The 17,767-nt window shown below is 40.9% G+C and overlaps 1 protein-coding gene across 1 annotated transcript; it reads left to right on the top strand.

Moving 5' to 3' along the window:
- Window positions 1–10,351: 10,351 nt before the first annotated feature.
- Window positions 10,352–12,856, top strand: LOC148830028 (lymphocyte antigen 6D). The gene is made up of 3 exons (XM_088920042.1): window positions 10,352–10,436; window positions 11,213–11,311; window positions 12,008–12,856. The coding sequence occupies exons 1-3, from the start codon at window positions 10,385–10,387 to the stop codon at window positions 12,091–12,093; spliced, it is 237 nt and encodes a 78-aa protein (XP_088776168.1). The 5' UTR covers window positions 10,352–10,384; the 3' UTR covers window positions 12,094–12,856.
- The last annotated feature ends 4,911 nt before the right edge of the window (window positions 12,857–17,767 follow it).

Here is a 17,767-nt window from a genome sequence, read left to right on the forward strand (position 1 = left end):
TAACTGAAATTAAAGTAGAGACATTAAAATCCAAAGACTAAAGTTCAGTTAGGAGTTTAGTAAGTAGGAGTTTTGAGGTAAGAACATTTCTGCAATGTGTTGTGCAGTTTCAGTTTACATCTTTGGAATCTTTATTGAAAGTGCTTTTGGTGCTGCGTTCATGATGTTTGACAGTCAGAGGAACAACAATGAACAGAAATTTGAGTCTCTGTGGGAGAATCACTTAGCGTGTCTGATTGTGGTTCAAATCCACACATGCATAAAATGTATTATCAAGACCAGGCAGCTCCTGTGACAACACCTGCCCCACCTGCGAGAGAAGGTGTGGAGCCCATATTGCTCTTACCACCATCCTTTGGGTTTCTGGAAATCAATCATCCTTGACCACAAGGAGTCAATGAATAGGACCATAAAAAGTAAATGGATGTAATTCAGTGCACTGTAGCTATTACTGGTAATCATGTTTGGAAAAGCAAACTTTTCCCTCCAATAAATACAATTTTCTTCTGAGTTTAAAATAGTTTTGTTGTGAAAACCGCATGAAAAACCTTCAGCTGCCCTTTGCATTGTAGCCCTCTCCATGAGGACAGGGGGTGTCATGTGACTGACCTGCTGCCTGAGTGTTAAGCGGCACTGTTGAAGCCCATGTGCAAGCAGTTCAGAGGAGAAATAAAACACACCATGTGGCATTCATGTCACCCAGTCTGGTTTACATGATTCACTGCACATTGGCACTAGGCTGTCAGTTTTCCTGCCTCTTTAACCCTTTTCTGCATGCAATTTTTAATCTGCTGCCTAGATGAAGATCTGAAGACAGGAACACTGTGTTATTTCCTTCTATCACCTCAATATCCATCATAAAAGGTTAATTCTCACATTGATAGAATTAAGAATGGATCCAAGATAATGGATACACATGGATTAAAAACCAGTTAAACAGGAATCAGTTTATCATGTTAAAGGGTATAATCTGTTGGAGGGATTTGTGGTGTACCACAGGGTTCCATCTAAGGCTCGTTAAACTTGCCAATCTATATCAACAATTAAATTCTGGTACCATTTGCAAGCTACTAAAGTTTTAGCCAAATGGTGCATTTGTAAACCTCTTTACAACACACTGCAGCTTACTTTTCCAGTCCAGCAGCTGTGGATATTGTGTGCAGGTATGTTTTACTACAGCCTTCAGAAGGATCATTTAAGTTTATTAACAGGCATCACATTTGCAAAAAAAAAATTATAATGCTTCCTACTAACAACTTAATGATGATTAGCTTTAGTCAAATATTAGGCAAATATTTTTTTAGGAATCACACAATTGTGTATAAATACAGATTTGAAGATATGAGGGAAAATATCAGATTCCTTATTCACATGACTGTATTCGCTCTAGGAGTGCTCCTGTGGAGACTGGGGAGGAAATGATGCAGCACAGGGTGATGAAGAGTTCACCACTCCAGTGCTCTCCAGCAGCTGCATGGCCAGTGAACTGGAGTCCAAAGATGCTTATCCAACTGATAGAAGACATCCTGCTGAAAACATAACAGATGGACAAGTAAAGCGGTGTATCGTATCAAAGGGTCTACAAAGGCATTGTAAACTTTGTGGAGTTCCAGATGACTGAGTGGGCTACTTTATTTTTATCATGACATGGGGTGGGGAGGCATAAAAATATTTGCTCCAGGGCCCATGATCCTGTGCTGTGTGTTCTCATCAAGGCAAAGCAAACAGAATGCGTGGGTGTACGGTTTAACAAAAAATAACAAAATATAACAGACGGAGGATGTGCTCATGGTTTACAATGCAAAAGTAAGACTCATTGGAAGATTGTGTTCAGGTTTTGATTACCATACAATAAAAAGGATTTTATATCCCTAGGAGGAGCTCAAAGAGGAACCAGAATGATTCCCAGTAATCAGTGGAAATGAACAGGTTAAAGGAGCTACATCTTTTCAGTCTAGAACAAAGGAGAGTGAGATGAGAAGAGCTGTGATCCAAGTGCATTAAGATCCTAAACAGTATGGATACAGTCAAGCCAATCCAGGGAACTGAGTGTTGTCCAGGAGAGAAACAAGGTCATGGCTCACATCTGAAAGCTAAAATGGAATTTGTTTAGAACAGATAATAGAAAATGTTTCTTTACATATTGATTTGAGGGGTCTCAGCCATTTGGTTGAAGTCCATATGTTGTGTTCCTTTAAGAAACATTCAGGCAAAGTTTTAGATTGGCTTAGCTACCAAAGGAGAGACTCTCATTTGCAGCCTTGATGGTCTAAAATAAATATATCACTGGCATTGCAAAAAGTCTATTTGGACAATCCGCAGATCTCCAGTAAAGGGAAAGAGAATGAATGACTTTGTTGCTGGATGGGCTGAATGACCTCCTCTCTTGGTAACCTTTCTTATAACCTGACCGAGTCAACATGGGGTTACAACTTGACAGAGAAATGATGCATTTTTAACTGTGGCATTTTAATTGGTGACCTCTTGACTTCCTTGAAGCCCCCCAGCAGTAGACAAGTGTAAGTTATAGCAAAAGGATGCAGATTTCAGTTACTGGAGCCCTCCCCTCACTGGCAGCCTCACACAACCCATTTGAACTTCAATTCATAGGCTGTTCTGTTACTCTCAAAGCAGCCCGTTCTGAGCCTGAAAAATGGAAAATAAACCCAATTTTAATGGAGTGAGATAAAAAAAACAAACTCCAAGTCCTTGCATCGATGAAGTGAACTCACAGACAAAGCCTGTGTCAGACGTGCTGAAAGATAAAAGTGACCAGATAAGAATCTTGGTCGGGTAGGAAAATAGTCACATAGCAACCAGTTCAGCAGATTGGAATATCGGCACTCAGACAGAACTTAGTGCATTCTGCAGTGGAGGTTAATTGTTTTTTTTCACATAAGGTAAATGGTAGTTGTCAATGTGCACAATTTCTATTACTATATGTTTAGATGGAAAATAATTGTATGCATTTTTTTCTGATAGCAACTGTATTATTTGAGGATATTGTCCGGGCTGGAGTGAAGCAGAACACAAAAAAAACAAAGTCAAAAAGGTGTTTTTGTGCCTTGACTGAAACCCAAAGAAGAGGAACTTGCAATAAAGAAATACCTTCCTGAATAGTATGTGAGACATGTGTACCAATTCCAGCTGTATTTCCCCATTTCAGTTTGTTTTGTCTAACATTTAGGTTAAAAATAAAGTGAACTGTCTAAAAACCAACCTGTGAGTGTTTTCTACAGTACAGCAGGAGGTGAACAGCATTATGATTTATGGTCTTTCAGACTTACTGTAACTCAATAGAAATAAGTACTTACCAGGTCTGTAATTGCAGGAAATAAGACCTAAGGAAATAGAATATAGCTTGCACTGAATATAAGTTAACCTGGACATAGTAAATGTAATTTTGTTTCACTATGTACCTGTTATGAGACACACAATACTGGGCTTTTACAATTTGTAGTCAATAGTAAATTAAATTATAAACTATTCTGGGTTTGCATATACTGTGAGTTTTAAATGACCTGATTTGATTTAATAGGAGTGTGCTGTGAGTTCTCAAACATTTAATTTTGATGCAACACTGTCACCCTCAGGCCAGAAAGGGAATGTACTTATAAGTTCTTGCTGAGGGCTACAGAAAAATGCTTATTGCCGGTCTTCCACAAGGGGATTCCACACATCTTGATTGGCTCATGACTCCAAACAAACTTACAGGAAAATCTACTATTACTTCTGTTTGTTTACAAATGGAGTGGTTTCCATAATTCACCAAAGTGTAGGTGATTTATATCAGTGACGTATGCTTATAAGATAAGATCACTTTATTAGCCATATACAATTTCTTGCATTAGGAATTTGTCTTTTCGCATACCCCAGCTAGCTCTCCATGAGAGCTCTCCATTATACCATCCACTTGAAATGTTTTAAGTTAATTTTTAATGAATTAAGTGGTGTGCAAAGCTACCTGGTTATACCTCCTCTTAAACAACATTCTGCTTTCAATAAGGCTAGCTTAAAAGACAAGATTTAGAGGTATTAATCATAGAATCATTAAATGCACACACAAGGTCATGTGGCTCAGCACAAAGAATATAAAAATGTTCCATTTTGTGTTTTTTTTAATCTTATAAGATGAGCAAGCTGGAAACTGGGATGTGCTTTATTGTATTTATATAAGAGCGTTATTAATTAACGGTGCGTTAGCGGTAGCTAAGGATCTGCGCCTGTGACTGGAAGGTTGCTGGTTCAAATTCTGCAGCCGCCAGAGGAATCCTACTCTGTTGGGCCCCTGAGAAAGGCCCTTAACCCCAACTGCTCCAGGGGCACTGTACAATGGCTGACCCTGTGCTCTGACCCCAAGCTTCTCTCCCTGTCTGTGTCTCATGGAGAGCAAGGTGGGGTCTGCGAAAAGACGAATTCCTAATGCAAGACATTGTATAGGGTATTGTATAAACTGATGTTATGTTATTTTACCTGTTTTTCCTTCAAAGAGTTGTTGAGCAAATATGAGTATCCCCTGCAGGTCCTCTAGAGGGCTCTGCTGTTCCAGAAATTAGTATCAGAGCATGTTAGTCTCTGATTCCTTATAAACTGACCATTTTAATGCCTCTACAGCTGTCGAGCCACCGGAGCCCTAGTCTTCATCATCATCATAATAATAATAATAATAATAATTGCTTACACTTATATAGCGCTTTTTCTGGACACTCCACTCAAAGCGCTTTACAGGTAATGGGGACTCCCCCCCACCACCACCAATGTGCAGCATCCACCTGGATGATGCGATGGCAGCCATAGTGCGCCAGAACACTCACCACACATCAGCTATGAGTGGGGAGGAGAGCAGAGTAATGTAGCCAATTCATAGAGGGGGATTATTAGGAGGCCATGATTGGTAAGGGCCAATGGGAAATTTGGCCAGGACGCCGGGGTTACACCCCTACTCTTTTCGAGAAACGCCATGGGATTTTTAATGACCACAGAGAGTCAGGACCTCGGTTTTACATCTCATCCGAAGGACGGCGCCTGTTTACAGTTTAGCGTCCCCGTCACTATACTGGGGCATTAGGACCCACATGGGCCGCAGGGTGAGCGCCCCCTGCTGGCCCCACTAACACCACTTCCACCACATCATGGTGTTCTAGAGCTGGGCAAAGATCTCAGACACACACAGGAAATTTAATCCCCAAGTGCTGCTTTAAGGGCAAACAACACTGTGGCACTGCTGGTTATCACCTTTAACCAAAGTTAGTATTTGTCATTACACAGACCTGTACATCATTCCTACCTACCTGCACACCTGGTCCTACAACTAAGCATGTCCTGGGTTATAGGAACTAACTACGAACATTTTCCTCTGTGTGGGATCAATATATAACAAAAGTCCCAAGGGTAAAATAAGTAAAAAGCTAATTCCACGGCCTGATGTTCAACACATGTATGAGATGGCAATATTACCACATACAGTATTAGCGTCATCTGGTCAGATCTCAGGAGATTAGCGAAGCTGGGCCTGGTCAGTACTGAAATGGGAGATCTGTAAGGGAAACCTGTTTGCTGCTGTAAGTAGTGTTAGAAGTGCTCTTCCTTTCTAATCATAACTTCCAAATTAATGGATCAACAGGGTGACTGGAGTCACCTGTACCATGATCTAATTATATTAGATGACTACTTGGCAATTAAATCCATGGTTGTTGAGAGGAATAGGGGTGTTAATCCTAGAGTCCTGGCTAAATTCCACTCCAAATTTGTACAATCAGGCCATGCTAAATTTGTCCCTTATTTCAACTAGTGAAGCAATGATCTCCTGTGTAGAGGGGCTGCTGTATGTCTCCCAGGTGGAGCTTCACTGCAGTGATTAATAAAGCAGGCCCCCTCCTGGAGGACATGCAAAAGCAAGAGATAGCTCGTGATGCAGACATCATGATTCATGAAACAATACTGATCTTGCACCGGTGGGTAAGGATTGAGGATTCTTTACAGATCTCTTCTCAAAATGGCTTTGTTCCCGTCTCCCATTTACTTACATCAAGGCTTGTCCGGATTTCTGCAAGTCTCAATATTTTAGATCCTGAATCTAACTGCAATCTACCTGTAGCTGGAGCTGTAAGGGTTTTAAAAACCACCTGGGAAAATCTATAGCATTCTACCACTGTGTGGACCAGCCTGGTGAATTTACTGTGGAATAGTTCACACCCTGCTGCCCTGTCAGAAAACAATGGGGAGCACTATTCATACGTTTCCAGGTACTGACCTGAAGATCAGGGGAGGCTGGCTGTAAACATAGGCAAAGAACAACAAGAAGAATGAGGAACATAAAAGTGTGAAAGGAATTCTCAAGCCTAATGAACAACTGTTGAAAAACCACCCAGCCAAAGAATGAAGAAATGACATTAATTAGCTGTATCAGATGATAAAGGAAAAGTGCTCAGGTTCTCTCAGTGCTCAGTGCACATACCTAAGCTCACTGAAGGACAGTCATACTGTATTTGTATTATGTGTCTGTGGTTGGTCCTCCCCCTTCTGGGGAACCAGTCTGCACAGTGTCCAGCTTTTGAACCTCCTGCGTAAGCAGTGCCTTCTCTGTCCAGTGGCTCTCGGGGTTAACACAGTGGGCAGAGGGGATACAGTGACACTGACACTGCACACATACAGCCTTTATTACAAAGGAAAGATATGAATGCAATCCTTTGTTTTTGTTTTAGAGGATTTCTTACCTCAAAATGTAAGCAGAACATAATGAGCCCAACAGAACCACAGAATATGGTTACCTGTGTCACAGGTAAAATGCACATTCTACTGTATCTATCTGACCCACACTGCGTGTAAAGTAGTTTCCCATATTTCTTTGGTTCTCGGGATGTGTCTGTTTCTTGTCTTGCTTTTGGTAGTGTGCATGTGTATGTAAGCTTGGTGATTCTCTCCAGCAGGATGGCCTTCCTGGGGAACAGAGAAGAAGAGAAGGGGCATGGAGGGACACCAGAAATCTTTTGTCTTAGACAAAATGTAGACTAGAAAGTTAACAATCTGCTTTGTTACTGATGCCCTCCCTTCCCTTGTACCTGTCCAGACATCTGATTGGCTGCATTGATTGTGAATACTTGTCTTCCAACAAGTGTGTTTCTTTATTTGCAATTCCATTCCTTATTGTATCAGACACTGCTTTTTAAACAGTAAACTTTACACCCTCTGTAGACATCTGAAAGTCTGAAGGTGTGCCTGTACCTGTAAAGCAAAGGTGTTTTAATGACTTTATCGGCAGGGTACTCAGATAAGCTTTCCTTTTTCAGGGTTTCATCAGAATCAGAATCACCACTAGTACGTAAGTACTAACATGTCCAAGGAATTTACTTTGGTGTATCAGAATTTATTGAGAGGCACCATAGTGTTTCATAGTATTGGTGCCACAAATACCTTTCCTGCTGTGTTTTCATTGTGATACTGGTGATATTCATGTGCCATTTTAAGGATATTAGAGATCAGAATTCCCAAAAACCTAAAGGACACCACCATACTCACAGCCATATCAATGATTACCAGGGAGAGGGGTTTTGGAGAGTGTTTCTGAAAATCAACCACCATTTCCACTGTTTTAAGATTATTGAGCTCCAGGTGGTTGTTAGCATACATTATCATTAGAGATAAGACCTAAAAGACTGATGCCACCCACAAAATGTCTCTTGAGGTGTAGCCGTTGGTATACAAGGAACAGAGCAATGTAATAGAACAGAGTAACATTTCTAACTTCAACCACAGCATGTTTGCAGTTACCCCCCCCCCATGACTGGCCACTGTGTAAGTTCAATTGTGTTCAAATTGAAATAGGAAAAAACTTGCTCTACTGCATTCTAGAAGCAGCAAAAGAGGTGCCAGAACTGAAAGTAATGTCCTCACGTCAACAGCATTCTTTCTGTAGTGGATATAAAATCTCAACGCATTTCAAGCAGGTGGTCTCAGGGGTGAGGAATCTGTCTGCCGGCGCTTAAGGAGAGCAGTCAGGTGGGAGGGAAGGGCCTCAGGACCGCTCGGCTGGCCTGCTTATGTCTGCCAAACATGTATCACTCATGAAAAAACACAGAACTGTCCCTGTGTGGATACTGTTTACTGCGTCAAGAGCGAATGTCAGCTCCAGAACAGGGCCTGTGGACTGGAAGGTTCCTGACACCGAGATTGAAGGCAGGGGTTCCCCACACCCACTAGTTTTCATGGCTGCTGAGCCTTTTACTTAACTGAATCCTTAACTGAACTAACATGTTGCTTGGTTTTTTTTCCCACTGTAAGGTTGGAACTTCTAAGCTACTTTAAGAAATGTAATAGTTAATAGGCAACCTCCAACATGTTTAGAAAATGAAAACAATTCAAGAGTTGCAGTTAATCTTATAATTCGGTCTGTTGAGCGTCCAAGTATTTAAGTGCTCAGGTGGAGCCCAGCAGGTGTGGGGCTACCCAGGACCAGGACTGAGAACCCCTGCTTTAAGGTGCTCTCTGCTTACTTACGAGAAGGAAGTGTGTGAATAAACAATGAACAATAGAGACTGGGTGACATTAAAATAGCCTGTCAGACCGGTATTTCTGTGTATCAGAGGTTAATAGCAACAACAATTATTGCGTAGAGAATTTGTACAAAGCACTTCAGCAGTAACAAAAAAATAATTGAAACATAAAAATCATGAATGTGGTAGGTTTTTAATATGACAATGAAACGGCAAAGTGTAACGAATATGCCCCTGCGTATAACAGGGATCTCAGCCGTCCAGGCTGGGGGAGGTCTCCTTTAGCTCAGCTGGCAAGTTCCCTGTTGCGTGACACTGGAGACCCGGGTTTGCGCCCAGGCAGTGAGGGATGAACTGGCAGGATCGGCAACAGTGGAAACTCCAAGAACCGTTACAAAAAGCATAAAATGTAAGTAATTCACAATGTACTAAAGATCCTCAGGCTGGGTTTTATTTTTAGTGTATTAACTGGACTGGGAGTAGGCAGCTCCTGGACAGGCAGCTCGTACAACACAGGATTCCCCAGCAGCTTGGCTAAGGGCACAACAGAAAAGCCACCACTGGGCATCTGAATCCACAGCCCTCCTCTCAGAATCCCAGAACCCAAAGCATTCCACGATGCTTCACAGGCTACAGTAAATGTAGTATCGTGAATAGCCCTTGCGTGTGTTCTCAGTGATTCAATCAGGATAAATAACCATGCAGATCTGAAGAACTGTGATGATCTTCAAAGATGTCTGCTAACAGATGCATTACTCGTTTCCCTTTTCTAATGCCTGGTGTGAGTCATTTAGAAAGAAAAAGCATCATTCCTGGGATGCAAAGGGGTGATTTGAAATAAGAGCCATACCCTTTACTGTAACCTGCCCGTTTGCTTGCCGTTTATCAACAGGCCTTGCTTTGCACACCTAGATTGACCGCCAAAGCATTCCAGCCATTATCGGAAAGTCACAGGAGAGGGCTGCTGCAATCCAGAACCATCCCAGAGGCAAAGGACAGGACATCATCCATTACAGGACACACTGGCACGCAGGGACAACTGAAAGCAATTGACTCTGTTAATGTGGGAGAGACCCAAAGCACCTGGGGTCCCATGCAGAGACACTCAAGTCCAAATCCAACCCAGGACAAGCAAAGTAGCATTCCAGCCATGTTACGAATAACTTATTCTTTGTATTCAAAATAAAAATATTTATTTATATACAGTAAAGAAACAAAGGCTGATTGAAAAGGTTTTAGTTGCACCACAGAGCTCTCCTTGTATCAGTGGTTTACGGAAGAGGCCTCTGTTATTTACTCTGCATATTTGAGTTTTTACAGCTCAGGGTTTCTGATGCAGCATTTCAATGGTGTCATAGTCCTACAAATAAAAAAAAACATTTACAGTAGATGTTCTTTTTTTTAGTCGAAAGCCTCATGTTTGATTTGCAGATGGATTTGTTAATCTTATGAAGCTCAAAACAAAAAAAACAGGTTTTATGGAGAAATGAAGGCTGAAGCGAAGATGCTTGGTCAGCAGGCAGAGCCCATCGCAGTGACACCAGTGTCTCAGAAAGAAGGGATCTCGACCAGGAGACTCATTCTGTTCCAGTCTGGAGGTGCATAAGGTTAACCTGAGAAAAACTCAAGTATGCTTGTCTTGCCCAACCAGTTCTGCAACTCATTGCAAGCCAAAACAAACCTAAACAGTGATTTAATCCTGAATTTCTGTAGCCTTATAAAATTTATTTATTTCTCTGTATTTTTGTCTTTGTGCCGGTCTGTGTAATGTCACGCAGCTGAAACCCGATGAGCACAGGGCTCAGAGTCACGTGGGAGGCGTGACAGTTAAAAAGGTGCTCCTCTCGCTCACCCACTCAGTCAGGCACCGTCTCTCCACAGCCAGCGGAACCATGAGGATGCTCCTGTGCGCCGCGCTGCTCCTGCTGCTCTGCAGCTCGCAAGGTCAGGACTCTTCTACTGCTTTTCTCATCCGACTTTTATTCCAAAACACAAAATAGCACAATACTTTACCATTTACCATGAAATGGTGCCACATTTCTGGCCCTGCATGCTGTGGAGCAGGGAGTTTGAGAGAAAATGCTCCATGAAGCCCCAGAAAAACTACCCGTGTTTTTCTATTCAAAGTCTGCTGTGGAGTACCCACTCTACCGGTGCACGTCTGTATCTGTACAGGAAAGCATTCTGTACTAAAGCCAAGTTTCAGGAAAAAGGTTTTCATTGCAGTTCCAAGTTACTCGCATAATGGATTGCAATGCCTTCTTATGTCTTCCTTAGATTTCAAATCATTGGTGTTGAGGTATTTGTTTACCCTCATTATTAATTACAATTAGTCATTTTTCAAGGATTAATTAAGATGTTGTGATGACTGCAGGTCTTTAGTGAAGAATTGTTCGATACCGTGATATTATTAATTCAGCAGGAATGTTTCCAGTTCGGTGACATTTCCGTACGAGTAAGTGCACGTGTCACAGCCTCAGGAGCTGAATCAGAAGGATAGCATGCTAAAGGAGAGCTCCAGAGGGACTAATGCGCTGCAGGTGCTGGTGTCATCTTTTATTTTCACTGAACTCTCAGTATACTGTGCAGTGAAGCAGCATTTCAATGCATGTAAGGTGGATTATAAAAAAGCATATAATATGTAAGTACTTGAATTGAATAATTCTGCTCATGCGCTGAATCCTGACAATAACAAATTTGGCCCATTTTTTACCCTACAGTTCAATCTCTCAAGTGCTACACCTGTGAGAATGATCCAAAATGCAAAACAGAGACTGAATGTCCACCCTCAAGTCAGTTCTGTAGGACTGAGGCCACAGGTGAGGATGCTGACTATGTTAATGTGCTTGAAATATATTGTTCATTCTTCTTTTAGGTTTGCTTCTTTAAGGCTGGTTATTACTGAAAATATCCTTCTATGTTGAGAGTAGATTCCAACAATGAATAAGTACAGTATATATACAACTTTCATCACGGGTGATGCCACATCACTCTGAATCAGGCAAAATCCTGCATATTCCAGACTGTGTACTAAAATACCGTCTTTCAATCTAATTACCTTTCTGGTTTTCTGACACTATGCTATTGTGTAAAGAAATTCTGTGGTCCAAGTACTCAAAACGTGCTTTGTTTTCTAAACCCTTCTGTGGCACTTTTTACTACAGTGAAGTGGAATTTAATCCACAGTTTTATGGTCTGTGCTTTGACAGAGCTGTAACATCCTTGTAGCAAGAGAACCAGCCCTGTAGTTTAATAACAGTGCCAGGGCCATGTTTGTGAGCAATAATGGAAGTGATAGCAGTGAACTAAAAATGCTTCCATTATACACAGTACAAATTTGAAAAGTGCTGTACAAAAACCTGAAATAACATCTGTGTTAGCACATACAGCAACTGACAATTAATGTTTTGGTGTATTGTCCCTTACCAAATTATTTTAAACTATTTTGCCTTTTTTTAGGTTATAGAGATTCATTAGAACATTAGCCAACCATAATTAACTCTTTTCTGTTTCAGCTACTGCATTCTCTAGGAGCTGTGAGGAGATCTGTGTTCCCTCAGTCACGGTGACCTGCTGTACTGAAGACCTGTGTCCCCTGTGAAGTCAGCGTCTCTGCAGTCTCCTCTTCTCTCTGGGACGTCTGGGAGCACAGATGAACTCTGTCTTCTGCATGTATCTAGCACTAGAAAAATTATCAAGATGTTTGAAAAAATCAAGTAAATAAATGCCCATTAATTAATCAGATATTTTCCTCTCCGTATTAGTCAAATAACACAATAAAAGATGATTGTATCTAGTTGATCCACAGTAGCCACCCCTTCAGTGTTTGTGTCTGTGAATTTAGACAAGATTTATTGAAATTATGTTTCAACATACTGAAGTCTTTCTTACTCTGTTTTGTTACAGGCATTCTAAAATCTTTTACCAGTTTCAGAAAATAATTGAAATAGCATGGCATTTGCAAAATTTTGAGAATATTAATGCAAGTACACATTCTTCACATTCTTATCTTCTCTCTTTGTGTGAAAGACACGTTTTAATTACTAAAAATGCCCGATGTCACCCAAAAACTTAGGAAAAAACAAGCAGTGTGGTTTATTTACTGCTACATCTTTCTGTAGCGATGATTTTCCATAATCTAACATGTAACCATTGTGCTACCTCTCTTGGTTGCCATAACAGCTCTTTCCAATTCTTCACACACACTGTAGGTTACATCCAGGAGCTTCAGTTTCAGATGAAACCGTCCTGAGTTTTGTATTGTTTGGCAAAAAATGCATCTATGTGCACATATATTTCAACTTTCTTTCTTGTAAAATCACAACAATAAACTTAATAAATAAATCATTATTAGTGCAGATTAATCAATAGCAATTTGGTTGTTTTTTTTCTGTTCTGCGGCATGTTTTTGTGGAGGTATGGTGTCTTGTCTAGGATGCTGGGTGTAAACATTTGTGGATGTAGTTCCAGAAAGACCTGAACTGCTGTGGTTCTCAAACTGTGGTACGCCCCCAGGTGGTACGGCAGATGACCCTCGAAATGTGTTGCATGCACTGAAAAATTGGGGCGGGTTTTCATATTTTCTGTTTTAATAAAATTGTGTCAAATACGCAGCCTACGTACTGTTCTAATACAGCGAGCTAATACTTAAGTGGACACAAAAGCTACTATGTAATTCTATACCCTTGTATAGGAATGCGTACTACGAATGTAAGTGACAAATTGTATTTTGAAAAAAACGTTACCTTCAGCAATAGGGAGGTAGGAGAATGTGCATGGTTTTGGAACACTGGCAATCTTGTGAGCACAGGAAAGCGTGACAGATAACAGAAAAATATTTAAGGACTGTTCTAGGTTAATTTGAGAAAAGTACACCGAGTGTCCCTGTGTTTCAATCCCATGCGCATGAAATAAAAACTTCTTTTAACTTCTGAGACGGACTCCTGAAACGGAAACGGGGGAAAATGCCAGCATGCGGATTACTAAAGCAGGTAAACCCCACACTATTTGCGAAGAATTTTGTTTACCTTTGGCAAAAGAGCTGACACGTATTATGTGTGGGGAAAAAGCTGCTAAACACCTCGACCTGCTGCCCCTTTGACAGCAGTCACTCGTAGAATTATTGATATGGCAGATGATGTCAAAAATACGCCGATAGAGCACGTTAAGATGAGCAGATGCTTTTCACTGCAATTAGATGAGTCTGTAGATGTCGTTGATTTGGCTAATTTGCTCGTTTACGTTAGATACGAATTTGAGGGCATGTCCCATGAGGACTTTCTGTTCTGTAAGCCGCTACCAACAGGATCTTCAGGAGAGCACATATTTCAGCTTCTGAATGAATTTATCGAAGAGAATGGCATCGACTGGATAAAATGCGCCGGAGTTTGTACAGACGGTGCTAGAGCAATGACAAGCCTACACATAGGTGTAGTTGCACGAATTAGAGAGGTTGCTCCAGAAATTAAGTGGACGCACTGCAGCTTCCACCGCGAGGCCTTGGCCGTCAAGAAAATGCCTGAGGATTTAAAATCTGTTAGACTATTGTTGTCAAAGTTGTGAATTGTATCAAGTCTCGGCCAATGAATTCACATCTGCGTTGCTCAACTAAACAGGCTCACCCCTCTCACTGAATTGGTAAGTGCTTTTTTATTGTTTATTTTTAATTGTGGTTGTTCCTCTTGTCATTCTGTAAAGCACTTTGAGAAGCCGCCTTTAAAGGCGCGATGTAAGATAGTTTATTATCATTATATTTATTATATGTGTGTGTGCACGCTCGTGTTGGTCATTGAGCTTTTCTGGGGTTCCTATGAGAAGATGACTTGTAGGTGGTACTTGGATGCTTTGGTTTGATAAGGGGTGGTATTTGGTCCAAAAAGTTTGAGAACCACTGGTCTAACACATTCATAAAACATGTTATAGAAAAGTGATTGTGTGCTTTACAAAAACCTGAAAATATTCGGGTTTTCCCTCACATCATTCTTTGGAAACCTACCTGTTCTAATTAATCCAAGGACACAGAGCCTTCAAGAACTGTAAGGCATTGTTTTCTCACAACTCAAACTGGTCATTTTTGAAGGGCAGGGCACACACACCCAGTTCTGCCAGAAGCCAATTCATTTACCAGATTGTTTTTAGAAACCAGAGCACACAGATGAAAACTGTGTGAACACAGGGAGAACTCCACACAATTCCCAGGTGTGGAATCGAAGCCAGGCCCACAGTGTGGCAAAACAGTAATGCTAACCAACATGCCACAATGCCACCCCTGAGTCATCGCAATTATAGCAGAGTATAAACTGGTCTTATACAATAACTCTACTGTCAGTAGATAGCTTCTTATTGGCAATACTATTACCGTGCGGTAAGACTGAATTGCACTGCAAACTAAATTGGCAAACTGTTTTTCAGTCTATACAAGGCCTATAATGGAAACTGCTTCCGTTCAAAATGGGTTACTGTCACATTGCTTAACTGTAGAATTTTGTTGCGATAGGATTTCTTTTGAGGTCTTCAAAATTCTTGCAGTTTCCTAGTTATATTTGGTGACTAGATTTAATATATTCTTACTCTTGAAATGCTTCATGATGGATGTCATCTGTTCAAATCTAATTTGGAGAGAAAGATTACCGCTGGCTTAAACCTATCTTCTTGGTATAATTTTCCTGCTTTAAAGCTTTGGTGCAATTAGGACTCAGTTTCATGATGAAAATTACACACAGTTCCGAGGATGGGAAAGAATCAGAAAACTTCTTTGGGACGAACTGTGCTTTAAGTTCTACTTGGACCAGAAGAATTTGGAAGTTGGATCATCAAAGCCAGCAAGTGATGTGAATGAACTGCAGCCTTCACAGCAGCTGCGGTTAAGATACGAGGCCAATAATGAAATCCTGTATTTGTTTTCATGGTTATTGGACTGCAAAACCGTGTCCCCAGGAAAAGAGAGCTTAATTTGGGTGTCAGTTTAAAAAACTACCTAAACGGAGAATGGCTCTTTCTCGTGAAGAAGAAAACTAGAACTGAAATAGAACAGGCTTGTTGTCTATAACAGTCCTGCCAGTAATCACACAAACCTCCTGCTCAGGACACCTGCACTCATCAAGGACAGCAGTGCTGCTGGCCTCTAGGTGTGTCTCTCTGAGACCAGTGGCAGACCCAACTCTAACCCTAACTGCCATGACTAGACAAAAACATTGAATGGAGAAGCTCCAGCTGACCATGACAAATTTCTGATGGAACTTTTACCATAGTTTGTGTTTTTAATGTGTCTTTCAATTGTGGACTCGGAGAACAACATGCAAGAGATGTTTATGAAGAGTTGTTTTCTTCAGTTCAGGCAACAATCCTGCAACAGGTTCCCCTTACCTGGCAGTGTGGTGTGGAGGACCTACTGTCCACACCCCCAGGTTACTACAGGAAAGTGTGGAACTGGGGCTGAGGCTGGACCAATCTTGTTAATCGTTTTTCCAACTTTCCCAACCTTAGGCTGTTCCTTTAATCTACTGACCTTTCCAGCCCCCCTTGTAAACTGTAACTCTGTCCTGTTCCTCTCTCCTCTTCTACCCGCTGAGACTGTTTGGTCAGGAACACTTTTGAAACAAGCAATACTTCCACCCCTGACACAGCAACTGACAGTGTTGTCTTCTTCCTCTTCTTCCTCTTCTTCCTCTTCTTCTTCTTCTTCTTAAGATTTTTTCATAGCGAATCTGAGCCTTTAACTGCCAATATGATCAACTCTCCAAGACTTTACCAGTTTATCCCAAAACCAGGAAAGACAACCTCTGTAGAGGTGAAAGCTTTTTATAGAGAAATCAGCTTGTAGACAGCTGAAGCCCATGACTCTAATAACCTGCGAAATGTACTGTAAAACCCGATTTAGCTCGATCACCGTCTCTGCAGTGTCCATATGCCGCCCTCTGGTGGCCTAAACAAGTATTAACACTCCAGATCTGTTGTAAAGCAATAGGACCATAACAAACCACGGAAAAGAGTACACTAAAACCATGCAAAGCGTTTGGCTAAAGATGATTTCTGTTGAGTTTAAGGTCAGTGGAATTAGCTCAGAGTTATGTTCATTTTCTTTTTGTTCTTTCTGTAAACAAAGATGCATGTTAAGGTCAGTAGATAATGAAATCCCTCACATCTCTTCTGGTTAATTCTTTTCAGTCCATGAAATGCAATGTTTCTTTTCTAATGTTTCACCACAAGAGATGCAATCCCCCACTGCCCACAAGCTCCAATCCACTCGGTTTGCACTGAACTGCTATAGGCATCAGACAGTAGTTAGAAGCTTTATACTCCAATACAACTCCAGGGTGTCATTCTGGTCCGTTGCCAAGGCAAAGACAATAAAACCATGATCAAATGGTGCTTTTTGTACAACACAAAAGAGTCAGCTAGTCAGCTTAATTATCAGAGCTGGTGAAGTCACATCATGTAAGTTTCTGTGAAAATTGTCATGACGTAATACAGAACATTTACTGTCAGTTTTAAAATCAACTTGTCTTTTTTTTTAAGTGTGGAATTCATTTTGTTCATAATACATGGAGGCACGTAATCAGACATAACCGAATGCAAATACTGCCTCATTTTTCTTTGTCAGAAGTGGATGGTTATTAGTGTTGATATTAGTATTGATCTTTCTCATGAGCTACATCCTGGGTGTCATGGTGACTGCAATGTAGAGCTTCTGCCTCACAGTTCTTGGATCCCGAATTTGATTCCAGTCTGTGAAGAGTTTGCTTGTTCCTCCAGTGTTGCTGGCTTGGACAGATTGGCTGTGGTCCTGCCCTGCGCCCTCCAAGATACTGTACATACATTTAGGACTCTGAGGAAGCTTTCCTACGCAAAATGTTCAAATGCATTTTCACATTGTTTTATTACCTCCAAGCATAATTCATCATCTTAATCGAATGTGGGAATGTGGGTCAGATATGTATTAATCTGCTCGCATATATTTTCTGTTTTCTGTTTGTGATTATGTTGAAATATATTAAAGAGATTTGGGATTACCAGAAGCTAAAAATAAGCTTTGCATCCAGACTGGTTAATGTAGGAAACTGTCAGCATCTGACACAACGTCATTCGCATTCTGTAAGTCATATCGCACCTGGAATGTACCAAATCCATCCATCCATCTTTCACATAAATATAATTTATTATTATACATTTTTAAAATAATTCTCACCGATTTGTATTCAAATGTTTTGTTATAATTATTATCAGGGCATCTGGTTATCTCAGTAACCCCTGCAGAACAGCACTCTCATCTGAAA

This window comes from Atractosteus spatula, chromosome 7 (genome assembly GCF_055471065.1).
Source record: "Atractosteus spatula isolate fAtrSpa1 chromosome 7, fAtrSpa1.hap1, whole genome shotgun sequence".
In the NCBI taxonomy this organism is placed as follows: Eukaryota; Metazoa; Chordata; class Actinopteri; order Semionotiformes; family Lepisosteidae; genus Atractosteus; species Atractosteus spatula.